The sequence below is a fragment of the Vombatus ursinus genome, unplaced genomic scaffold, assembly GCF_900497805.2.
Source record: "Vombatus ursinus unplaced genomic scaffold, bare-nosed wombat genome assembly UNPS02014941.1, whole genome shotgun sequence".
Taxonomy (NCBI): Eukaryota; Metazoa; Chordata; class Mammalia; order Diprotodontia; family Vombatidae; genus Vombatus; species Vombatus ursinus.
The window spans coordinates 9,282,675-9,309,208 of record NW_020954719.1 but is presented as its reverse complement, the minus strand read 5'-3'; the positions used below and the strand labels follow the sequence as shown (position 1 = coordinate 9,309,208).

Sequence of the window (26,534 nt, the reverse complement as noted above, 5' to 3'; positions counted from 1 at the left end):
GGACTTGCTATTTCCTACTGGTTGAGGAGCTCAACTGCAAGATGCTATGGCCAATGGAGGGGGGAGGTGAAGTATGAACCCTGACCTCTGGTCGTACTCTACAAAGCTGTGTCCTGAAGCAAATGACTTGAACTCTCTAACCATCCATCTCTCCATGGCTTGGCAACCTTGGCTTTTTAAAAGGCAATTTTTCTGTAGTTATTTTATTTTTTTTAATTTAGTTAATTTATTTTGAATTATCAACAATCACTTCCATAAGCTTTTGTGTTTTAAATTTTTCTACCCCTCCCTCCCCACCTCCCTCCCCAAGACAGCGAGCAATCTGATACAGGCTATACATATACATTCCTATTAAACATATTTTCACATTAGTGATGTTGTAAGTAAGAATTAGAACCAATAGAAGGAACCTCCAGAAAGAGGAAACAAAACACAACAGAAGAAAAAAAATAGCAAATAGTATGCTTCGATCTGCATTCAAACTCCATAGTTCTTTCTTTGGATGTGGATAGCATTTTCCATCATGAGTCCTTTGGAGATGTCTTAGATCCTTCTATTGCTGAGAAGGGTTAAGTCTATCAACATTAGTCATCGCACAATGTGGCTGTTACTGTGTACAGTGTTCTCCTGGTTCTGTTTACTTCACTCAGCATCAGTCCATACAAGTCTTTCCAGGTTTTTCTGACGTCTGCCTGTTCATCATTTCTTATAGCACAATAGTATTCCATCACATTCATATACCACAACTTGTTCAGCCATTCCCCAATTGATGGGCGTCCCCTCAATTTCCAATTCTTTGCTACCACAAAAAGAGCTGCTATAAATATTTTTGTGCGTGTGGGTCCCTTTTCTATTTTTATGATCTCTTTGGTATACAGCCCTAGAAGTGGTATTGTTGGGTCAAAGGGTATGCACATTTTTATAGCCCTTTGGGCATAGTTCCAAATTGTTCTCCAAAATGGCTGGATCATTTCACAACTCCACCAGCAATGCATTAGTGTTCCAATTTTCCCACATCTTCTCCAACATTTATCATTTTCCTGTTTTGTCAAGACATGACCAATTTTCACCCAACCAGTGATCAGCTGTCCTTCCAAGTCAATCAGAGAATGTCTTCATACTTAGTAAAAAAGGATGATGGGTGTAGACAAATCTTAACACTTCATCTTTGCAGCAATACCTGCCCACCTCTGTTATCTGCTTAAAGCAATTCAATCAACCATCAAATCCCCACTCTACCACCAAAACAATAATAAAAGTAATAGTAGCTCGAATTTTTATTTAAGGTTTGTAAAGCCCTTCACAGGGCAGCTAGGTGGCACAATGGATAGACCTGGAGTCAGAAAGACTCATCTTCCTGAGTTCAAATCTGGCCTCACACACTTGCTAGCTGTGTGACCTTGGGCAAGTCACTTAACCCTCTCTACCCCAGTTTCCTCATCTGTAAAATAAGCTGAAGAAGAAAAAGGTAAAGCACTCTAGTATCCTAAATGGGGTCACAAAGAGTTGAACACAACTGAAATGAATGATCAACAGCAAAAGCTCTTTATATGCATTATCTCATTAGATTCCCAGAACAAGATGTGTTAGAGATGCTGTTATTATTTCTGTTTTATAGATGAGGAATCTAATGTTCACAGAGTTTAACTAACATACTCAGAATCACACAGCTAGTTGCTAAGAAATGTCCTTTAAGGCTTCTGGCATGGGCCATGAGTAAGGTACTTTTCTAGGTGCTAGAAGGAAATAACAAAGGTGAATATGCTAAGTGCCATAAGAGCAACACAAACAAAATGCGATAAGGATTCAAAGAAGGGAGAGACCATATTTGATTAAAGGGATTAGGAAAGGTTGATAATTAATTTTTTTAAATAATTTAGAGATTAGGACTTCAAAAGTATGGAGTAGAGGCACCTAATTGGTATTTCAAGTTAAAAAAAAAGACCTGGAATTTGTAAAAAGTTTTTGCACAAAGCCAATGCAACCAAGATTAGAAGGAAAGCAGAAAGCTGGGAAACAATTTTTACTGCCAGTGTTTCTGATAAAGGCCTCATTTCTAAAACATATAGAGAACTGAGTTAAATTTATAAGAATACAAGTCATTCCCCATTTGATAAATGGTCAAAGGATATGAACAGTAAGTTTTCAGATGAAGAAATCAAAGCTATCTATATGAAAAATGCTCTAAATCATTATTGATTAAGTAGTGTGCTCTAAGGTACCACATCACACCTATCAGATTGGCCAATATGACAGAAAAGGAACATGATGGGTGTTGGAGAAGATATAGAAAAATTGGAACACTAATGCATTGTTGGTGGCATTATGAACTGATCCAACGATTCTGGAGAGCAATTTGGAACTATGCCCAAACAGTTGTAAAATTGTGTAAACCCTTTGATCTAGCAATACCACTACTAGGTCTGTATCCCAAAGAGATCATAAAAAAGGGAAAAGGACCCACATGTACAAAAAAAAATTTATAATGGTTCTTTTTGTGGTAGCAAAGAATTGGAAATAGAGCGGATACACATCAATTGGGGAATGGCTGAATAAGTTGTGGTACATGAAGTACATCAAGAAGCCAGGGCAGTGGAACACTATGGTGCTATAAGAAATGATGAACAGGTAGATTTCAGAAAAATCTGGAAGACTTACATGAACTGATGCTGAGTGAAGTGAGCAGAACCAGGAGAACATTGTGCACAATAACAGCGATAATGTGTGATGATCAACTTTGATAGACTTGGCTCTTCTCAGCAAGACAATTTTAAAAGCCTTATGATATATCCACATCCAAAGAAAGAACTATGGAGTCTGAATGCAGATCAAAGCATAGTATTTTCATCCTTTTTTGTTGTTTTTGTTTTTCTTTCTCTTGGTTTTTCCCTTTTGTTCTGATTCTTGTTTCACAACATGACTAATGTGGAAATATGTTTAATATGATTGTACATATATAACCTATATCAGATTGCTTGCCTTCTTGGGGAGGGGTAAGGGGAGAGAGGGAGGGAGAAAAAAGTTTGGAACTCAGAATCTTATAAAAGTGAATGTTGAAAACTATCTTTATATGTAATTGGAAAAAATAAAATACTATTAACAAAAAACTGGAATTTGGCAAACCACTGATTGAGACATTACTGGGTGAAGAATGGTTTCAGTTTGGGTCAAATCACTAAAGCCTGGCCTGAGAAGTAGCAGGTAAGTTCTCTTCTTACTTCTTGGCAGGACAAGGCACCCAGCTCTGACAGTGGATTGTTACCCTAGGGCTAAATGTGAAACTTGGAGCTGTTAGGCTCTTGAACCATTCTTATCAGGAAATTATTGAAGGGGTGATAGTGAGGAAGGACACACCGAGGGGTAAATAATATACTTACGTACTAGGTGGTACAGCAGATGTAGCATTGGGCCTAGAGTCAAGAAGACCTGGGTTCAAATTCAACCTTGGACCCTTTCTAGCTGAGCCTGGGAAAATTATTTATTTAATTTGCCCTCTCCCTCTGCCTTAATCTCCACATCTGTAAAACAGGGATAGTAATAGCACCTACCTACCAGAATGATTGTAAAGACAAAATAAAATAATATTTGTAAAATACTTTGCAAACCTTAAAGTGTTGCTAAACAGGGTTTTGCTGGTAAAATTTTAAAACCTGACTCTCTTTTAGAAAAAATTTATCCACAGTATACTTTTAAGTTTAGTTTGCATTATTAACAGTTTCTGCAACACTTTCTCAAGTCCAGACAATCAACAAAATCATCAGTCAAACCCTGATTTGTAGCATTAACTGATTTCCATGGTGTAAACACTCACCCTGAAACTTTAACAATCAGCTCTCCCAAGTCATGCCCCAGTCAATATCTAAATGCTAGCTATTATTATTTTTACTGATGATACGGGAGACAAGAAAGAGAAAATTTCTAGGGGTTCCTTAACCTAAATAAATAACATGATAAGGAGATACACAGGGCACTTTTTAAAAAATGGTAGTGTGTCTATTAGAAAAACATTAAAAGTTACTTGAAAATAATTTCAAGAAGATGGCGTGGAAACATTTTAAAAATAAATCCTTTAGCTCACATATCCTAAATTGTATCTGTTAAAAATGTCTGGCTGCACAAGGTACCGGTGGAGGCCAACCAAGCATGTCATCAAGAAGCCAGGTCAGGGTTCTTTCCACCATACCACAGACATGCATTTTGGTTTAAAAAAATCAATCACTTAAGTATAGGAGACTTGACTTAATAGCATTTCATCCGGGAAGTCTAAAAGTTTTAGTTGACCACGAGCTCAAAATAAGCTAGCTGCTAAAAAAAAATTTTAAAAAATGGTCAAAAAGCTAAAACAATCAGCATTAACAGGCCCATAAAGTCCAAGCCAAGGGAGAGAAGAGAGGAAGAGAATAAGCATTTATTAAGCACCTACTATGTGTCAGGCACCGTGCTAAGTGCTTCACAAAGATTATTTCATTTGATTCAAACAACAATCTAGGGAGGTGATCACCTTACCTCCTGCATGGGAGAAACCTGGAGCTTTGAGTACAGTTCTGGACAACACACTTTCAAAGAGACTGACAGAATAAGGAAGATCCAGAGGAGAGATACTACAATGGGGAGAGGACTAGAAATCATGTTATATGAGGAAAATGTGAGGGAGTTTAGAGTCAGCTTGGAGAAAACTTAAAAGCCACACAGTATCCCTCTTCCCAAATCTGGAGGCTGACCAAGTGGAAGTGAGAGCAGATTGATTATTCTGTGTAGCTCTAGAGGACAGAATGACAACCAAAGGGTAGAGGTGACCAAGAAGCAGATTTGGGGTCAAGTGAAAAACAATTACAGCTGTCCTCACAAAGCTTTTTGTCAGTGGAAATATCCCAGCTGAATTTGTATGTAATCCATTATTTACTGCTGAAATGGGAAACAAGAAAGGGGGAAATTCTTGGGAGCTCCTTAGCCTAAATAAATAACAGATTAAAGAGGGAAGGAGCACATGTCTGTCAGTGATTGTAACAAAAAAATCCTGCACCAGGAAGGAGGTTGGACTAGGTGACATCTCAGGTTCCTTCCTTCTCCAAGATTCTGTGATTTAATTCCCTGTGAAGGCTGGTGGTTGTTTTTATTTTATTTAGTTACCATAGTTGCTGTAATCCCCAAGTCTGCATTGTCTAATGGAGCTACATATGAACATGAGCCCCCCAAACTTCTAGTCTTTACACATGGTTCTAGGTTGCAGAATATCAGGGTTAGACTGAACAGTGATTAATAACCATGGGAGTTAAATGGGGAAGCTATTAAACTTGTACCTATTTTTTTTTTTTACTCTAATCTTGATGATCTCCTTTAAACTGTTTGCTAATGGTCATAACTGGCCATTTGTCATAATTATATTTTTTAATTTTATATTTTTAAAATTTAAATTTAAATTTTTGATAAGGAGTTAGGTCTAGTTGATGTTTGTGCTCTTAAGGAAAAGTATAATTCTATCACATGCCTTATCTTTTTTTCTCAGAATACTATAGAAAGCCTGACAATAACAAAAATAACTCCATCAAAGTCAAATCCATCATCCATATTGTGGGGAAGAGGCTTGACCATAACTTCAAGTAAAGAAATACCAGCCAGAATGATGTACAGTGAGGACTTTAAGTGCCCTGAGTTGCCATGGCAACCGTGAACATCTGGTGGGAGCCCTGAAACACTGGCCAATCGGGCTCTGGTGATACCCTGGGTCAGCATCCTAACAAGTGTGATGACACTTTTCTTAGGAATCTAAGAAACAGCAAGTTGCAGGCTGCAGGGTGGCCCCACTCAAAAGTTCTATAATACCAGGCTTGACTTGGAAGTCAGAGAAGGGAGTGCTACTCCTTCATGTTCTTCTACCTGGGAGGTAAGTATCACAAAATATTACTACCTCATCTTATTAATGAGGAAACAGCCTTCAGAGAAGTGACTTGTTTGTGCTTGCACAACTAATAAGTATAAGAGGTAGGATTTGAACCCTTGTCTCCCCTAACTCCAAGGCCAGTACTCTTTCTTATCACACTGTCTTCAAAACCCAACTAGGTTTTCTCCTCTTGGCCACAACTCAAAGCATCACTGTTCTACTGGTGGCAGCTAACTAAAATGCAATCACAGGCCCTAGAAATTAATGAATGAATGTATGTATTAAGTACCTACTATATAGAGAGCACAGGTGCTAAGTGCTAGTAATACAAACAGAAAAGTGAAACAGTGCTAATTTGAAGGACCTCACATTCTAACAAGGGAGGCAACCCACATGTGAGGCTGCAGCTGAAAGTCAGGTGGGAAAACCCCACAGTCTTTAGGTAATAGTGGCAAAGCATATGGCCATGCCTCTTCTTTAACATCATCTCCACTGATACAAATCTATCAATCTCTGATGTTGAAACACTTGATAGTGCCAAGGACTCTGGTGGCAAGAACTTTCCTTCCTGGGTCTTCAGTAGATGAGACTGTAGCACCTACAGGAGCTTCTCCCCAGGGAAGAGGTGCTTCCCAGGATGATGGCTATGGGCACTGGGCTGGAAGTATTACTGTTTCCAAGGCTCTTGGGTCCTAGGCTGTCTCCATCAGGGTTTGAAGGGACATGGTAGCCAAGGTGGTGGTGCTGGTTTGACTTGCCTGGCACAAGCTGCCTTCTGTCTCTCCCTTTGGGTGCCCTGCTGCTTCAGCTACACTGGCTTGCCTGCCCTAAGTACAGCAGTTGGTTGGCATTTGGTGAGGATGGCTGGCCCCTTCTACACAGAAGTTGTTTCCCTGGAAGATGGCCATGAGAACTGGGTTAGAAGCATAATCAGTAGTGTGGAAGGTGGAAGGGGGGTTGCTGCTACTCCCAGGGCTCCTGCGCCTATCTGCCTGTTGGTCTGCAGTCAGCAGATGCTACTGGGGTAGGGGGAGGCAGATGGACCCCTTCTCCATAATAATTACTCCCCTAAATTTTGACTGTGGTGCCTAGTGGTTTGGAAAGAGAAGTTTGAAAAAAAGGCAGGCTTTTGGACCTGAGGTTCATGAACTTGGAATTTTTAGTACTTGGATAACTGTATTTCAAAATAATTGTTTTTCTTTGCAATCCTAGATATTTTATTTTATGTATATCAAAACATAGTTCTGAGAAGGGGTCCAGGAGCTTCCCTAGCCAGCCAAAGATGTCCAGAACACAAAAGAAATAAAGCAGCCCTGCTCTAAAGTGATGCCAAATGAAGTGGGTCCCAAGAAGAACATTCTATCACCAGGTAGTTTTAACAGAATTAACAAAGTGAAGGTTTTGTCAGAGCACTCAATGGGTGGAAGGCTATCAGAACAATTCAGATGGATCAGGAGTCCTGTGCAAATATGGGTGTCAAATTTCAGTGTCAGAAATTCACTTCCCAACAAAGTCAAAAAGTGAGCACAGTAATTTGTAAATCTATAATTCCAAGTAATTAACTCAACTTCATGGAGATATTTTTTAAAATCCTTCAGAGACAGCAGGTTGTAGCGAAAAGAGAGCAAGATGGGAAGTCAGGAGACCCTGGGGACTCCAGGGCAAGCCAATGAACTCTCTGAGTCTCAGTTTCCTTATTTGTAAAATGGAATCATAGACTCACAGATTTAGAGTTAGAAGGGACCTTAAAGATCATCTAGGGGGCAGCTAGGTGGCGCAGTGGATAGAGCACCGGCCCTGAAGTCAGGAGGACCTGAGTTCAAATCCAGCCTCAGATCAAACACTTGACACTTACTAGCTGTGTGACCGTGGGCAAGTCACTTAACCCCAACTGCCTAAGTAAAAAAAAAAAAAAAAGATCATCTAGTCCACTCCTCTAATTTTACAGATGACAAAACTGAGGCTCAGAGAATTTAAGTGACTTGCCCATTACTACATAGCAAAGAAGTGGCAGGATTTGAACCCAGGCCATCCAGAGAAATCTAGCACTATTCACTATGCCATGATGGCCCCTACAGTGCAAAAATCCTTATACTATTTATACACATGGTTCTGGTATATAAATGAGGAAAGTAGGACAAGTACTTTAGAAACCTTTTGAAGCACTTCACAAATGTAAATTGTTATTACTCCCAGTCTCTCACATTTTTACCAACCTACCCAATTTTCTTTTTCCTTTGCCCATATTTTCCAGTCATGCACTGATGAAATGTAAGCAACAAGGCTTGAACTAAATCAGAATGTTTCCTAATCACAAATACATTTGAAGCTCAGACTAATTCCTTATAAACCTGTGGATTGTACCAATTTATACAATTAAATTGGTAATTTGACTACAACCCAGAGTTATGGGGAGAAACTTGGGCCTCCTTTTCTGAAAAAAAGCAGGTTTTATAGAGATACACCCCACAGTTAAAATATTCCTCAATTCCAGAAAAATAGAAATCCCTAAAGATAATGCCTCTTGGACCAATAGACCAATATTATTCTAATTTCACGGTTTTTTTTCCACTCACCTTACTTAAATCAACAGGACTATGTTCACAATTTACTCCATTTTTTACTTCAAGATTTGCAGTAGGAACTGACTGAGGAGACACTGTTTGACCTGTGAGAGGAAAAAAAGAATTCTCTGACTCTTCCCTTTACCACCTTTGCCCCCTCAATCCCCATCAGAAGAATATGCAGATTTCCTGCCAAGACTGCACTAGCAAAGGGTTCTTAGGGTCTGTGATGTCTGGACGCCCGCAAGCCTGGGTTTTTGTCCTCTTCCCAGTTTCAGGCTAATCAGGACTTTCCATCGCTGGCCTCTCACCTTGGCAGAGACACTTCTAGCCCCTTCCTTTGCCTTCATGTAAAATAAAGACTTCCCTCAACCTCTTACTCCAACAGGTCCAAAACAGCATCTGGACATAGGCTATACCTACAAAGTCTAGCTTAGGTATTTACTAGCTGTGTGAACATAGGCAAGTTATTTAACCTCTCTTAGCATCAAAATCTTTATCTGTAAAATGGGGATTATAACAGTCCCTTTTTGCCCTTTTTTGGCCTCCATTTCACTTAGCACAGGGTTGTTATGAGGATTCAATGAAGTAACTTAAGTAAAGCATTTTGACACCCTTAAAGTACTATTAATAAATAGCAGGAGGTGGAGAGGGAACTACCCAACTGCTTCATGATTTAGGCAGTGGGGTGGGGGAAAAGGAAGGGAATCAGATGTGGAGAAATCAAGAATGAAAACAAATTTCCATCCCTGCTCCCAAACTGCAGGGAGTCTATCAATCAGTATGTATTACAAGTGCCTACTATGTGCCAGGAACTGTGCTAGGCCAATTTATCCTTGCCAGCCCCAGAAGGCCTATCCAGTACAAAGGAAAATGTAGTCCCAATTGATCCAACCTAACCCTAAGTCATCCCTAATTTGGAAGCTAACCTTAGCAGGCAAGATCAGTTGTGAGTATACTCTCATCTTAATACCCCAGAGTACATACAGCAACCCAACCAAACTCAGAGGTCTAAGGCTACCTCCCAGCTAAGCCAGTACCAGCCTAGACCCAAAAAATCTTTGGGTAGGGTAAGTGAAAAAGTTCTTTTTCTAGTCATTCATTCATCAGTCATTGAAAAGTTATCATTCTATTGTGCATAACAGTTTACTAAATACTATCCACATTATGACAAATTTATGGTTGCTGACTCCTAGGAGTTTACCATCCAACAACAGATTCCCTGATGTCTCATCGACATGAATAAAAGACAAACAGGTTCAACTCTCCAAATCTTACCATTTTTGTCCAAAGAATTTGGGTCTGATTGCTTTTTGCCAACCTCAGCAAAGGAGCGCACGATGGGAATGAGATTATTTCTCTTCTTCTCATTCTGATGATGATGCTTCTTCAGAAGAGCTTCCCGCACTTTGACTCGCATGGTCTCATTCAGGTCACTGGACAATTCCTGCTGGTCCAGGATCAGGTCTGAAAAGCAACAGCTACCTGTCCAATAGAGCTCAAACAGAGTCAACCCGTTCAAAGGATATAAGAGGGAGTTCCAGGGGAGGTTACTGGAAATGGAGCTATGGTATCAAGCCATTAGATAGTAGGAGCAGCTATTGGTGAACGATATGAATAGGGTAAACCAGCCTCCTTCTCCTGCACAAGCTTTTCATTTGTGGGATAGATAGCAATAAGGAAAAAAATACCATCAAATTCCAAACCAGTCTCTGGTGGTGGTGGCCCCTGATGAACTGGGGATTCCATCTTAGCAGAAGAGGGAGGGAGGTTTTAAGAAAGGGTGAGTTTAGCTAGAAAAGAGTATGGAATCCAGAAAAATGAGTCAAATAGCTAACTGATCATTTATTTCTATGAAGGGGGGAACAGACATAGGCTGAGGAGAGAAAATACAAATAATTATTAACAGCTCTGATAAAAATGAGTTAATGTAGCATGGTATGACAATGTAGCATGAAAACCAGACTGCAGTCTGTGAGACTACGGTTTTAGCTCCTAGCTCTGCCACTAATGAGCCTTGTGAACCTGAGCAGAGCACCTCACATCCTGGGAGCTCAGTTCCTTTAACTATAAAATAAGCAAGTTGGAGTAGATTCCTTTCGGCTCTAACTTTCCGAGACTCGCGGGCTCTCAGTCGCTGAAACACAGAATTTGAGAGTTAGAAGAGACCTCAGCAGCCATCTAGGCCAACTCATAAACAAAAGAAATCCCTTTTATGATATACCAAACAAGTGGTCATCTAGTCTCTGCTTGAAGACCTACGAGGAGGTTATCAGTACTCACTACCTCTCAAGGCAGCCCAGTTCCACTTTTGGAAAGTTGTACTTATTAAGGAGCTTTTGTGACATTCTAGGCTCTGCTGCTCCTGGTTCTGCAATTTGGGTCCAAACAATACAAATCGAATCCCTCCTCCATACGATAGCCCTTCGGATACTTGAGCATGGCTGTCATACTTCCCGAGTCTTCTCTTCAAGCTAAATAGCCCCGCATTCTACAGACTCAAGGCCAGGGGTCAGCAACCTGCGGCCTTCAGGCCACATGTGGCCTTCTAGGTCCTAGGCCTTTTGACTGAATCCAAATTTTACAGAAGATTTGTTCAGCAAAATTTGGATTCAGTCAAAAAGCCACACTTAAGGACCTAGAAGGCCACATGTGGTCTGAAGACCACAGGTTCCCCACCCCCTGGTCTATAGTCTCAAGGCCCTTCACATCCCAGGTTACCCTTCTCCAGATTCTTGTCAGCTTATAGCTGTCCTTCATAAACCATGGTGCCTAGCACTGATCACAAGACTCTAGAAGAGCTCTGATCAGGGCAGAATACAGTGGGATGATTATCTATCTATTCCTGAAATCTGTGCTCTTCTTATTTAGCCCAAGATCCCATTAGCTTTTTTGATTGATAAGTCATCATATTGAGTTAGCAAAAAGGGAGGTTTGGGAATTCTCTGCAGATTGAAATTCCTTAAGCATTTTCTATTCCCTATTGATATGTATGTATAAGGATATTGGTAAGGAATGTACAATGTACTCTAGGTGTACAGTGACTGACCCTGCTACTTTGCTTGGTAAATTCCTTTATGGAAATAAATAGCCTACTTAATAGAGTGTTAATTCTTAACATACAATAAATGGACAATTTACTGTCAAAAACCTGAAGAATTTCCTTACCTTAAAAAGACCACAGAAAAAGAAGATACCATGATTCCAGAGGAACCATGATGAAGCATGCTACCACTTCCTTATACAGAACTGATGGACTCAAGGTCCATTGGAGATAGCCAATGTCAGAATCCATTTTACTTAACCATGCATATTTTGCACACTCACCTTAGCCAATTACCAACAGGTGTCAGGTGTTTTCATCACTGAACGTGTCTAAGGTGGCAATGTGGCTCTAGCCCTCCCTGGCTTTTTCCTCTGCCACTCAAACACTTTACCCATCCCCAAATTCCACCCCCATGGCGGGCCAGGGCCAGAAGCAGTAAATGGGTGAGCTTATTAAAAAACTGCAAGGCAGTCACACAGGCCAATACAAAGTCAATGGATAGGAAGCCAAGACTGGGTTCTAGTCCTGGTTTGCTCTGGAATCCCCTTACCGGAAATTTCTTCGATGCTGTTTGCTCTCATGTCCAGGAGGACTGTTCCATTAATGAGGCAGCTCCTCAGCTCAAACAGACTATGTAATGAAAGAGTGGCCACGTAAGGCTTGCTCCAGCGTTCTCCCCCATCTTCTACATCTTCCTCAAATTTCAACCACCTAAAAGTGTTATTTGATAAGCATCAAAACTAGGTGAGTAAGTTTCAAGGGGAAGTTGTACAAACAATTTGTAAAAAATACAGAGAGGATCTAGATGACTGCACTGTGCACACTGAGTTCTAATTCACATCCTTTTGAGTACTTTTAGAAGTGCCATAAATCCATGTTGCTGTTTTTCACTCAAAGTGTTACATGTGACTTTAATAAGTGCATGAAATAGTCTGAAGAATGAAAGTCATTATGTTTCCCCTTGACTCTAAGACTACTGGCCTTGCCCAGTTCTTCCAACAGAAAATGCATCTTGGAGTCAAAGGATATTGGAAGTAGCACAGGAGAAATGTACCAAGTATAGCCACAGCTGAATTGCTATAAATATAGCTACTCTGAAGCTCACAAAAGCTGGGTCGTGTTGGCTTCTGACATTTACCACATAAGAGTGTTACAGACTCCTAACATTGCCCAATACCCTGGTTAATTTGAGGGCAACTTGGAGGGTTGGGAGAATAGGGCAAAGGAAGAAAAACGTCTCATAGGGGCATGTAGCCATCCAAGGAAGTCTAGTATTGGGTTGGCTTAGCAATACAGAGAGATTAAGTTTTCTGTGCTCTCCCAGGAATTTGGTGTTGTGGATAAACTGCCAGGCTTTTCTTCATGAATTCAAATCTGGTCTCAGACACTTCCTAGTTATGCAACCCTGGGCAAGTCACTTAACCCTGTTTGCCTCAGTTTCCTCGTCTGTAAAATGAGCTGGAAAAGGAAACAGCAAACCACTCTAGTATCTTTGCCAAGAAAACCCCAAATGGGGTCATGAGAGTCGGACACGACTGAAACAACTGAACAACCCAGGAATTTAGGTTTGGCCTGGGACTTACAGGATTCTACTGAATGGAAAACCAAAATGGCCCCTAAAGAAATATTACTTGTCTGGGACTTAATTGGGTGTGTTGAGCTCCCAGACTGAGAACAAAAGCTCTTTAGGCCTGCACCAGACAAGACCTCTAACACTGTGATCATCAGGTTCTGGATCAGATGTTTAGAGGAGCTCAAAGTCTCAGCATCTACCTTACTTACTAACAGGTACACTAAGTCACCTGAAATATCCCTGACTGGGGGAGCAAGGGTAAAGTGAGGAATGGTCTCTGAAACGTCAGGAAATTGCATCAGATATATCTGTTCCTACAAAACAACATAAGAAGTCAGGCTGAAGATAAAATAAATATCCCCATCTTCATCATGGTTATTCTAAGGACTTTACCTGGCTGTCTCCTTCCACTCAGCATCCTCTCCTTCCTTTAAACAGATCTCATCCAGTTCTGTGAACAATTCATGAGGCACATGTTCTTCATCCTCCTCAGTGCCAAGAATGAATTGAACACGCTGGGAAGGTGTGTCTAGGAAATTATCAAAGAAGAAACATCTGGTCACAGCCTCCATCTAGAATGAAAGCAGCATCTACTTTCCTCGGCACCTCTCAACAGCATCTGGACTTTTAAAGATATATAAAAGACAATACTAAGTACAAAGATCAAAGAGGTTGCTTTTTTTGCCAGAAAAAAAATGTACTGGGACAGTTTCATAAATATGAAATTTCATTTGCCAAGTCCATGTCTAGATAGCACAAAGGAAATAAAAATTTGACAAATACCAGACTGATTGGGATCGATATGAATGGTCAATTTAATTCAATGCCCCTATCCTCTCCCCCTGCCAAAAATCAATTACTACCTCTTATGGTAATAAGTTTTTGAACCTGAGTTATCAAATTTTTAGGAGGAGAACATCTAGGGGGAGGCAGATTAGTAACGTGCCTCATTCTTGGAAGTAAGCTCTGAAAAACTATCCTCAAACAGACTACAAAATTCAGCCTACCTAGTCAAAGTATTAAGAGAAATCAAATATTCATTGTTTTAATGTTACCTAAACTTAAACTTGTAGGGATAGCATCTACTGAATCCACCTTGAATATATTTACCATGGGCAAGAGACCCTTGCCCTTCTTCTCCCTGACTGACAACCTTTCCCCGGCCTCGTCTCCGGTGCTTCTGGCCATGAGTTCTATGATGCCGATGGCTCTGCCGTCCCAAAGGCATCCGGACTCCAACATACAAAGTTCTATGCCCTGGGGAGGAAAAGAAGAGGAGAATGTCAAGTGGGGCCCTTAATTTAAAACGGGTCACCATTTTCATGGATGCAGCAATGTGTATCAAAGTTTTAGAACCTTCTTTAAACCCAGATATTTCTCTGGTCTTATAAAACCTCAAAAGTTTCTGGAACCAATGATGCAGAAAAATGTACATAAATTAATGAAATATTGAATCAACCTGCACGTTGAATGGGTCAATCTGACACAAATACTAATAGAATAGCCACTGATACAATTGTAAAAATAGGATAGCTTTGGAGCTGGAAGGGACCTTCTAGGCCATCTGTCCAATTCCACCATATGATAGATAAGGAGACTAAGGTCTAATGACTGCCTCAAAGTTATACAGGTAGTATCAGAGGAAGAATTTAAGCCCTGGATCAAAATCCATGTCTGCTGGACTGAATAATTTCAAAAGAGCACAATGCATTCATACTACCTATGTACACAGCAATGAGCCTTGAAAGTGGGCTCCACATATGCTGCAGTCAACCACCATCCTTTCCCCCTGCATGGCTAGATTCCCTGTCAGGTATTCAACCAATAATAGATATAGGAGACAAGTGAGGAAGAACTCATAGCCAAATTAGAAGGAGAATGAAACTTGAGGATTGATGGAGAGGTATTAAATGAAATGAACAGAAGGACAGGGAGTCCACCAAGTATATGTTTATTGAGCATCCCCAAGGTATATGACATTCTATTTAATAGTGGGTACAAAGTAAGAAGTAGATCTTATTCTAAAGGATTTTCTAGAATGAAAAAGGAAGACAGGCATAACAACATCAATAGAAATTATTTCAATATGTACAATTCACTGCAGCACTTACAAGAGGACTGGTGATCATTTTGTCTGCTTGTAATTCTACAAAATTATTTCAGTATGAGTTAATCTAGAACTTTCTGGAAAAGGTAGACCTTAAAGAAAAAAAATCACCAACTCTTTCTGGCTGCTTTTCCTGGCAACCAAAGGAAATATTCTCCCCGGTATCTGAGGTTCTTCAGCATTAGTACTCTTCCAAGGCTTCATCGGAGATGACTCTGGGCTCCTGAATGCAAAGTCAATAGGATGTAAGCTCTGCCAATGCTTACCAAACCAAATAATACAAAGTATTATTTGGTATATACAAGGTATATACAAAGCAAAGACTCTGGCCTGTGAAGAATGAGTGGTCATGGGCTACAGCGTCCTTCCCAAGGAACATATGTGAACCCTCCCTTGGAAACTTCTGAGGACTCCAAGGACATGAGGGACTCAAGCCCAAAAAGGACTTGGTGCTTTGAGATCATGAAGCCATCCCTTCATTGGCCAGTGAACAGGAATAACTGCTGATTCAGTGGGTCTGTCAAAGGTAGTGTTACAATTGTAAGAATAGGATAGCTTTGGAGCTCGAAGGGACCTTCTGGATCATCTGCCCAACTCTGTCATATGACAGATAAGGAGACTAAGGTCTAACGACTCCCTCAAAAGTAGTATCAGAGGAAGAATTTAAGCCCCGGGTCTTTGGGTACAGAGACAATCATCCTTACACTGAAAAGGCTCGAGTGTGGGCCATAAACTAAAGTCTAGCCTAGATATAAGTTCAGAAAGGTTCATCCACAGATTGGTCATAAGAGGATGAATTTTTCAGCCCCAGCAACTATTAAACACCATCCAATAAGTTATTGAAATGTTGTACTATGCGTCAGGACAAGAAGGTATTGATATCAATGACATTACAGATCCTTGAAGACTGGAAATATCTGAGGTGGAGTAATTAGAGAAGCATTATTGTGGCTCTTCTTTGGGGGCTGTGCTCTTACCACCTCATATTTAACAGAGGCTAACCCACTGAAGAACACCCTTACTAGTATGCTCTCTATTTATTTTCTTGCCTCATTTTTTCTTCCCTCTCTAAAGTCTCTATAAAGGCTGAAAAGATATGAGGGAGAGGGGCTAGGTGTGGAAAGGCACAGGGTTCAGTGGCAGTTTGGTCAGGTTTGGTGGCACTAAAGGGAAAGCCAATAAATCACTGAAGTTCCTGCAAGTGGCAGTTTATACCTCCAACCTTCATCTTGTATCAGAATGTTCTTGCACTGACATGTTTCAAGAACATTTGGAGGAGGAGATTTTTGGCCCTAATGCATTCATCTTGCAACTTGAGGGAAACAAAATTACTGAGTTAGAAGGAAGTATTTACTTTTAGGCACATATGAGTGGGTTTCTAGGCCATAAGTGTAAAGTTATGAACCAGATGAAAAATTGCTGTATTTGTTTTACAAACTGGACCCAGAACTGAACGACCTTGGCAGTAAAACTAGGTTAGATGATAATGATCTATGAGCCTACGCATCAGGAGGGCAAACTACTGGCTTTTTTTGGTCAGCCCTGAAGTTAAGAATGGTTTTTTCCATTTTTCAATACAATAAAAGTTTATTTTTAAATGTTAAAAACATTCTTAGCTTTCAGGCCGCCAGCTGGAGAGCCTGTGGTAGCCTGCCAGCCACCGCTTCACAATAATCGGTGGTATGAGTAATAATGGCTGAGTTACATGGTACTTGCAAAGTACTCCACCTACAATTAGCCCATCTGAACCTCACAACAGCCCTGCAAGGGACACTGCAGGGATTATTTCCATTTTACAGATGAAGAAAGTGAGGCTCAGAGAGGGTTAAATGACTTGGCCAAGGGCAAACAGATAATAAGTTTCAGAGACAAGATTTGAACTCAGCTTCTCTTGATCCACAGTGTAGCACTCTGTTACGTATACCATGCTGCCTCTCAGGTTTGATCCTTGAGTACTTTAATGGATTCAATATTACTGCTAGAAGGGATTTTTAGAGATTATCCACTCCAAACCCTCCATTTTCCAGATGAAGAAACTGAGTCAAGACATTGACTTGCTTAAGACCATATAGGTATTGATTAGCAGACCCAAGATTTGAAGCTAGATCCTTTAATTCCAAAGTCAAGGCATTTTCTACTACACCAGTTACTTTATCAAATATGTCCTACAGTAGGGAGTAGAATGTCTCTGGATCCAATTGGTCCCAGTAGAGATAAACAAGAATTGAAAGAATATCTTTTTAAAAAAGCAGGGCAATATCCTAATCCCTATAGAAACACAGAGATAAAAACCACATCCTTCCTTTTTCCTACATGCTAACAGAAGATCTTGTAAATGCAACTTCAGTCTCCATGGAGATGAGGGATGTTCAAGATGCTATTACAAAGTCCACCAGTTAGTGATGTTTTAGAACTGGGATTTCAGGGATAGCATTTACTGGAGCATCTCTAATCACCATGGTAATTCAGGGTTACATAAGCAAAGTGATGCTCTGATGCTTCCACCAACCAAGCCTATAATTCCTGCTATTGGGGAGACTAAGACTAATCACTTGAGCTCAGGAGTTTGGAACTACAGTCAACCTAAAGCTGACCAAGGGTCTACACCAATATGGAAAGGCCCCAGGAGCAGGGCACCATGAGGCTGCCTAATGAGGAGCAAACTGACCCAGAATAGAAACAGAGCAGCTCTAAGCTTCCATACTTATCAGTAGTGGGATTGGGTCAGTAAATGACCTCAGTACTTCCAGCATAGACGACCTAATCTCAAGAAAGAAGTGATTGGTTATTATAATAATTTTTATACAGTGTTTTTAGGTTTGCAAAAAAAAATTACATATATTTTCATTTTATTGCTAACAGTTAAATGGGGATTACTTCTTTTGCCAACTTCACAAACTATTATTTAAGTAAAATGAGAAAGAATGTTGGGCTAGCTCATCATGAAGGTTCTGTCTTTCTATCTTTTTTTTTGGAGGCAGTTGGAGTTAAGTGACTTGCCCAGGGTCACACAGCTAGTAAGTGTCCGAGAATGAATCTGAATTCAGATCCTCCTGACTCCAGGGCCAGCGCTCCATTGTGCCACCTAGCTATTCCACAAACGTTCTTTCCAAAGTTAAATTTCTTTGATCTTCTGATGACAAGTTCTAGGATTCTATCTAAGTTTTAGGGTACTACTCTGAGAAACCAGTGGTACAGAGGACTCTTGGGCAAAGAGTCCATGACCAGCTTCCTCACCCCTCTTACTACAGAAGGGTTCCACAGTTGCCCTACTCTTGTCTTTTTCACTAATCCAGTCCTCTCTTTCCAGGTCAGTCAATCCTAAACCATTCCAGACGTTACCTAATTTATGAAAGAAGCAACACAGTAAAAGTGCAATGCATCTGGAGGCTGCAGCAAAGTTTGAATCCTGGCTTTCACACTCTTCTAGGCTGTGTGACTCTGGTCAAGTCACTTAATGTCTCTGACCCTCAGTTTCCTCATCTGTAAAATACGGATACATACCACCTACCCATAGGATTGCTGTGAAGAAAGCATGTTATAAACTTTAAAACTATATCATATTGGGGAGGGGGGGGTTGGAGGGTTCCAGACCTGTGATTTCATCAGTAAACCTAGGAACTTCCAGTGTGGACATTTCTTCCTCTGCTGCTAATCTGCAACTTACAGTCTTGGAGACTTGCTAAATATTAGCTGTTACTATTGCAAAGACTTTGAGGGTGATCTACACCCTCCCTTGACAGACCCAAAGTCTGATGATGGAACAGGCTGAATCCCAAGACTGCAGGAACATAAACATCCTTATAAAGGTTTTACAGGAATGCTTCATATTTCTCACTACTCTCCCATTCACAGTGCGCAAACACCTGGTGTGGTCTCCTGCCCTCCTCTATTTGAGTTGGAAGGTCTCATGTATTATTCAAAATGATCAACTCTTCTCTTTGGGTAACCCCAAAGATATAACTTTATACATATATACATAATATACATATATATTATATTACATAAATATGTGTGTATGTGTATATATATCTCACATACATATTATATCATATATTATATATAATATAACTATGGTAGATATTTAATGATAAATCTGGAAACAAGTGAGGTGTAAAAGGGAAAGAGGTCACTTGGGTCCCTTTAGCACAGTAAGGAGACAACTGAAAACTTCCTTGATTTCTATCATTAGAGGGAGTCAACTTTTGTTCATCTACAAGAAGCATTAGATGCTGAAGAAATTCCCTCAGCCATCTATTTAACCAACATTTATTAAGAGTCTACTATGTGCCACTATAGTTATCACCTTTACAGAATGCACTTTTATGGTTCAACAAAGAAATAAGCAGAAATAAAAATAAGCTCTGCCCATGAGCTGAAAGCCTAAAAGGGAGCCTAAAAGGATGGGGCTAAACTATAGTCAACTGATGAACCTAAAAGATGTTGCATATACTTGGCCTCTTCTTTCTTTCCCTTTTTAATTGTTTTCTTAATGGACAATTTATCTACTTGAGAGACTCAGTCTCCCTGTGCATATTCTCTAAGAGGACATCTCATAGGCAGGAAATAATAAGTTATGAAGGTTTATCATGTGGGAAGGATGATGGAATGACCACTGAAAAAGAGGACAGCACCAATGCAAGTTTGGGACACCTAATGGAATTTTGGCTGTTGTTTATAAGTCTAAGGTAAAATATTAGTTCCCAGCTAGCAGCCTGTGGGCATTTTGCTGAGTCCTCATCTGTTCTCACTTACAGTCATTCTCCTTCTCTATGGACTCTTACATTCAGGCCTCACTATCGACCACCTTGCAGATACTCGTTCACCCTTACTTCCATGACTGCCCTATCCACTTTCAAAAACCGGGTATCTGTGCAAATATATTCACATCTATGTATTTGTGAAGGCCTACCTGTGAGAAAGAGTGAGAGTAACTGGGGGAGGGAGGTGTTTCTAAATATAATTTTAGTGGTTTGTGATTGAAGTATGTGAACCAGTAGCAAGATCAGGGTTTGACAGAACAAATGTGATTGTCTAAGTTAAAATGGTGGTGGATGGTGGTTGCTCCAGTTCATGGACAGATGTCCATAAAACCTTTACAAAATTGCATACAATCCAGTGTATATAAATTGGGCACTCATGCAAAGTTCATTCCCATGAGAAATGATTCATTTGCACCTCTACTCCAATCAGTATTAATCAGTTTGACATTTTACATAAACTATATAGGGATAATTAGATAAGATAGGTTCTTACAGTAGGCCTAAAACTTCAATCTAATGTTCACTACTTGTTTATCAGTTATGAAGTTCACTTGAACAACCACAAGAATGATGACAAAAATATCTCAATCCTGTTTTGCTCAAATTCCAAGTCTAAGCCTAGCATGGGTGGCAAGGTATGGAAAGTCCCCCAATTCAGTTTGCTATCTCTATGCTACCCATACCATCTCCTCGTGCCCAACATGAGGAGGAACCCATTCATCTTATGATCGATTAGTCAGTGGAGATATTCTGCACTTTGCCCAGCCCATGACCTTCAAAATAAGGTCTATCAACCAATGGGATTTTGTATTTTCCTTTGCCCCTCCTGAGTGTCCGAGTGTCAAACCCTACAAAAACAAGATTCTGGGGACCAGGGGCATCTCAGACCATGAAAAAGATCTGAGACCCACTTCATTAGAGGGGTTCATGGACCCTTTAATAAAGTGGTATTGACTTGGAGCTCTGCCTCAGTGGTTTTTCTTGCAGACTGGACAATTTTGAACATCACATTCCTATGGACAAAGGGATGTTATTTCATCCCTTGAGCTTACAATTTGAGTCAGGGTTGGTAATATCAAGAGATAATCCAACACCTTAGGCAGAAGTTTCATATATAATTCTGAACTCAAATGAAACCTTATTACAAGAAAATAAAGTCATTCTAGTATTCATCATTCTAAAATTCAAGCATCAGAGATGATCCATCAGAAAAAAAATGAGAATAAATGCCTCAACAACTCCACAAACTGAATTAATATTCTCTTCTTTTTACTGTACATTATGTTAATACTTTATCTCTCCATTTCCTGTACATAAAGTAAAATGTTACTATTCACCTTCTGATGAAAGTTTGTGCAAAATGGAGTGGGGAAGCCCATAATTCCAAAAAATTAAGCGTGTACAAAGACCAAGTATTTAAAGTAGTATAGAAAGGGAGTTAAGAGAATGACCGAGTGATATGGAATGTGTACAAAGAGCAAAACCTCAGCAGCCACCACCTTTGAGCAAAGGAATACATTACAGCATCCCCAGAGGGTGCCATCATCACTTGCTTTTTAGCCAAAAAAGAAGCAGCACAAATGAAGAATGGTTCTGCCATCTCAAAAAGGTGTGCCCACATTTGAATTAAAGGGACTAAACATCCTATTTTAGGTAGACTGACCCAGGTTTTAATCTGTATAAAACTGTTCCCAGTATATATATATATACATACACATACATATATACATATATACATATATATACACGTATATATGTATGTATATATGTATGTATATACATATGTGTGTGTATATATATATATATATATTTGACACTCTCCCCAATTCTGAAAGGTCTCAAACTTCCTCATGTGACATAGATAGGGTCTATGGTTACTGATTCTAATCTCCAGGCTCCTGTTATCTGAGCTGGAGCCAAGAGTTAAGTGCCTTAGGGAAAAAAGGCTAGAGCCAGAGAGAAGTAAGCATTGAAGTAGACAGGAGGGTTGACAGATGAGGCTCAGTATGGAACAGGACAACAAAACTCCTCAGTGAATAAGTGGGTAGATCAGTTAGTAGAGAAGCAAGAGATGTATTGGTGGGAGCTTAGAGGAAATAATCAGATAGGATAAAGGAAAATGATGCAAACTGTGACCCATGTTCCCTTTCCCCTCTTTCTCTTCTTTTCATGAGGGTCCTTTGATACCCAGTCAGAGAAGTTTTTCAAGTAACTGAAAATATGACTATTCCATTAAAGAAGTTTCAATATCAGCCAAGATACTAGTGACCTCCACAAAGCAGGCAGGTCAGGCAAATTCCCATGATGCCATACTATTTTCTAGCAAGAGTTCTAGGGGAATGAGGCTCTTCCCAGAGTGAGGGCAGCAGCAGGGGAGCCTCCTGACGCCCAGTGGAGAGGTGCTGAGCCCTGCTTAGCCATACTCATACTAGCTCAGTTGGCTGGTCAGTCCATATACTTCACGTGCGATCGGGGGTGTTCTGGGTTTGAGCTACCAGTGTCATGATGCACTACAGAGGACACAGAAGCCAATTCCGATCACCATCAACCGGGTGCCTTTTGACAGGCATCCAGTTAAAACTCCCATCCCGTTCAAATGTCAGCATTTCCCTATGAGAAATGGAAATTGAACAATGACTGGTAGAGGGCTTCCCTGCCCCCCCCACTCCCTCTGTGACCTCTGTATGGTGATGAGGGCTTGAACTACTTGAATCACCAAGAGTGAAGCTTTAATGGTTTTATTGCATTGGTGGGGTGGCAGCACAGACTGGGCTGGTGGAATGAATGACATTTGTCCCTCCTGAGGGGAAGTTGTGACCAGACTGAGCCCTAAATAAAGGACTCAAGAATTTTTTTTAACCTCCACAAAAAAAAAAAATCCAGGGGGTATGCATACTACTGTTCCCTCTTATCCTACTCTAAAAGTGTGAAAAAGAACTTCTCCAAGAGGTAACAAACCAAATGTCCATTTTGCTTTTTTTGGTCCTTGGGATATTGTCCTTGCTTAGGAAAGACACATTGATAACAAAAAGGAGAGTCTGTTTCAGGTGTGTGTGAGTTTGAAGCCTCCCATCCTTATAACATGGCAGGGGAGACATGGAGATTTCTCAACCCTGTTCACTCGTAAGCCAAGTATAGGTTACTGTTAGAGTTATATTGCACAAGCACAAGAGTCCTGGATGTCCCTGGAGGGGGGAGGGTGAAGCTTTGTGGTGCTCAACAGCAGGAAACCAGGAGAAACATTTCTGCATGTGACAGGAAAAGCTCTGGGCAGGAAGGCCACACGTGAAAGAGGAGGAGAAGGAGGCAGTGTGGTCTAGTAGAGCAGAAACTATATTGGATTTGGTGCCAGGGGACCTGGGTTCAAATCCTATTCTGTCACTTGCCATCTGTGTGACCTTGGGCTAGTCATGTCACCTCTCTGGGCCTCAGTTTCTTCATTTGTAAAATGAGAAGGTGAGGCTAGATGATCTTTAATCAATCAGTAGTGCCAGGTATTATACAAGAAACTTGGGATGCAAAGGCAAAAAAATGAAACCATTCCTACTCTCCAGGGACTTAGATTCCATTGGGGGAAACAACAGGTACATAAACAAATACAAACAGAATACAGAATGCCTCTTCTAGCTCTAAACCTATGTTTGTGAGACACCGAAACAATAGATCATTCAATACAAATACAACACAGAAGGTAGAGCAAATAAGGGAAACAAGCAGAGGGACCTAAAAATGTGTTATTGGGGTTCTCCAGATGATGTACAGAGCACTGGCCTGCAGTCAGAAACACCTGAGTTTAAATCCAGCCCCTGACACTTCCAAGCTGTATGACCCCGAGCAAGTCACTTTACCTCTGCCTGCCTCAGTTTCCTCAACTGTAAAATGGGGATAATAATAGCACCTCCCTCCCAGGGTTGTGGTGAGGATCCCATGAGACAATTTGTAAAGTGCTTAGCACAGCACCTGGCACACTATAGATGCTAAATAAATGCTTGTTCCCTTCCCTTCCTCCTTTTGTTTGGTTTCCATGTAAATACTCGGTGTGGAGGGAAATCTGAGTGCATACAACAGGCAGCTATTCATTTTCTTTTTGAGGTGCTAACAGCATAAGAGAAAATAACTATTACAAGCAGTAGGGGAAGCACTGGAGAATCTGGGTGGAAATGAATAAATAAAAGATTTACTACATGCAAAGCACTGTGGGTGCAAATAGAAAAGCACAACAGTCCCTGATTAACAGTCAAGGAACTCTTATTCTAAGAGAAGGCAACACATATAGGAGGGTTCAGCTGCCTGGAAAAAAAAGGCCCAGCAGCCCTGGGGTACTGCTCACACAATGAGGCCAGGCAGCCCAGATGGCTAATAATGCAGTTTGGCCAGAGTGTAGAGGGGAGATAAGGCTAAGGGACAAACACATCTTCTTCAGCATCATTTCAATGGGTAAGAACCAGACCCATTTCTGATGATGAGCCACTTGCCGGTGCCAACAACTTCTGTGAAGAGAGCTTTGTCTTGGGAGGCGTCAGTCACCACAGTTGCCACCAAGGCAGGGGCTGCGGGGACAGCAGAGGGAGTTGCCAGAACCACTAGAAATATTGTGGGCTAAATGGAATGTTTGCAGCCAAGAGAGTTTTAAGAGCTACTTACGAGGTTTCTCTAAATGGAATTTTTATGATTCTTTGTGGCTGATTAGGAAGTGATAAACAGGTTTTTCCTTCACATTACTAAGTGTTCATGAAATAGGTATTTCGGTAACATCAATCTTTTTGATTACTATAGAAAATGGCAGGCTCAAATCTTACCTTCCAGCTCTTCTTTTTCATAGTGAATATTGAGAATTGTACTGGTCCCTCCCTGGTCCACAACTGCTTCTTCATCTGGTCTCTAAAAAAATGAATAAAGAGGGTATATACCAATTATATTCTCCTTGTTGTCTCTGTCTCTCCGCCTCTGTCTCTGCCTTTCTCTCTCTCTGTGTATCTCTCTGTGTATCTCTCTCTCTCTCACCTTTGATACACTTTCTTTTCTTTTTTTTAAAATTCTTTTTTTTTTTTGGCACAGAAATAACTTCTCAATGTCCCCACTCTCCCACACACGTAAGGAACTGTAATGTGTAACATGTGTAACATTCTGCTCTTAGAGTCCACCCTTGTGTACTAACTTCAGTCATCTAGAACCAGTTCTGGCCATAGTATTATACTTGAATTCTGTTGTCTTTTAATGTTCTCTTCATTTATATAACTGGAGTCATTAGGTATATTTGAGTTCTGCCTTTTTTCATCCCACATTGGTTCATACAAAACTTCCCATGTTTCTCTGATAATTCTTCATATTCACCATTACTTACGACCCCCAAATTTCCATTATATTCACTCATCACAGTTTGTTCAGCCATAACCCAAATGGCAAGAAGTTTGTTTCCTGCACAGATTACTTTCACCTTGCTCTGTCTTTGCCAATTTGACGGGCACTCCCTTCTTTTCTGAAATTCTTTCCTCCTTGACATCAGTGACACTAACACTACACTGACTCCCACATCTCTTCCCCTTCAGGCTCCATCTCCTTCAGTAACTCTTCTTCCCCCAAACTTCTTTCCTTACAAATTATTTTTCTGAGAATTCTTCCTTCACTCTCAAGGTTCTGACTCCCCTCTTTATGCTGATGATTCCTAAATTGAAGCCAATCACATATCTCTGATAACTATACAGAAATCCTACCTCAAACTCCCATTTCTAAAACTAAACTTTCCTTCTGTTACTCCATTACTTCCCCAGTTTCTGTCAATGGCAACATCATTTCCCAGATAACCAGGCCTAAAATGTAAGTGTTATCTTTGACTCCTCCCATTACAGAATAAGTACAAAACTAATCATCAATTTTTACTGCTCCTTCATTATGTCTCTTGAATTCATTCCTTCCTTTCCATTTCCTTTGCCAACAGTCTGATCCTTCCTTCACCCCTGATAACTGGAAGCCTCCAGTTTCCCAATCCATCTTGCACACCTCTGACAGACTAGCCTTCTAAAACACCACTTTATTCATGTGATTTGCTGTTCAAAAATATTTTACTTTGACCCCCCGTTGCCTACAAGATAAAATCCTACGTCCTTAATGTTTGCTATTCAAGGCCCTCTGTGATCACTCTAATCCATGTGTGCCATCTTATCTCCTACTACTCTCCTTCATAAATCCTTTCCTCCAGACAGACTGTACTAGTCACTGATCCTGGAACATGCCATACATATTTCTGCCTCTATGCTTTTCCTCATGTCATTCTATTCACCCACTTCTTTCTATCTCCAATTCCTCTCCCCCTCTCAAAGCCCAGCTCAGGACCCATCTTCTCCATGAAGCTCTTTCCTGACCAAAATTATGTGTATCCCTTATGTTCTTCAACTAAATTTTAAGATACTTGAGAGCCGGGGCTATGTCATACTCATCTTTATATTCCCTGAAGTACTTATCATAGTGCCTTAAATTGAACAAAACTAAAAATGTTTCAAACAAAAAAAAAACACCAAAAAACTGAAAATGTTTACTGAATGAATATCTGTATCTATCATTTGATACTTAATTTTATACTGTCTTTTGTTCACTCCCCCA

At 40.4% G+C, this 26,534-nt stretch overlaps 1 protein-coding gene across 1 annotated transcript in view; it reads right to left on the bottom strand.

Moving 5' to 3' along the window:
- The window catches only part of SLC4A8 (solute carrier family 4 member 8), a 75,142-nt gene that overhangs the window by 41,264 nt on the left and 7,344 nt on the right, over positions 1 to 26,534 (bottom strand). The window contains exons 2-7 of the mRNA XM_027844341.1: positions 24,734 to 24,815; positions 14,175 to 14,321; positions 13,458 to 13,593; positions 12,042 to 12,202; positions 9,724 to 9,912; positions 8,458 to 8,549 (exon numbers count right to left, since the gene is read on the bottom strand). Of these exons, the coding sequence (XP_027700142.1) occupies positions 8,458 to 8,549; positions 9,724 to 9,912; positions 12,042 to 12,202; positions 13,458 to 13,593; positions 14,175 to 14,321; positions 24,734 to 24,815 (807 nt within the window). The remainder of the gene's footprint in view (positions 1 to 8,457; positions 8,550 to 9,723; positions 9,913 to 12,041; positions 12,203 to 13,457; positions 13,594 to 14,174; positions 14,322 to 24,733; positions 24,816 to 26,534) is intronic.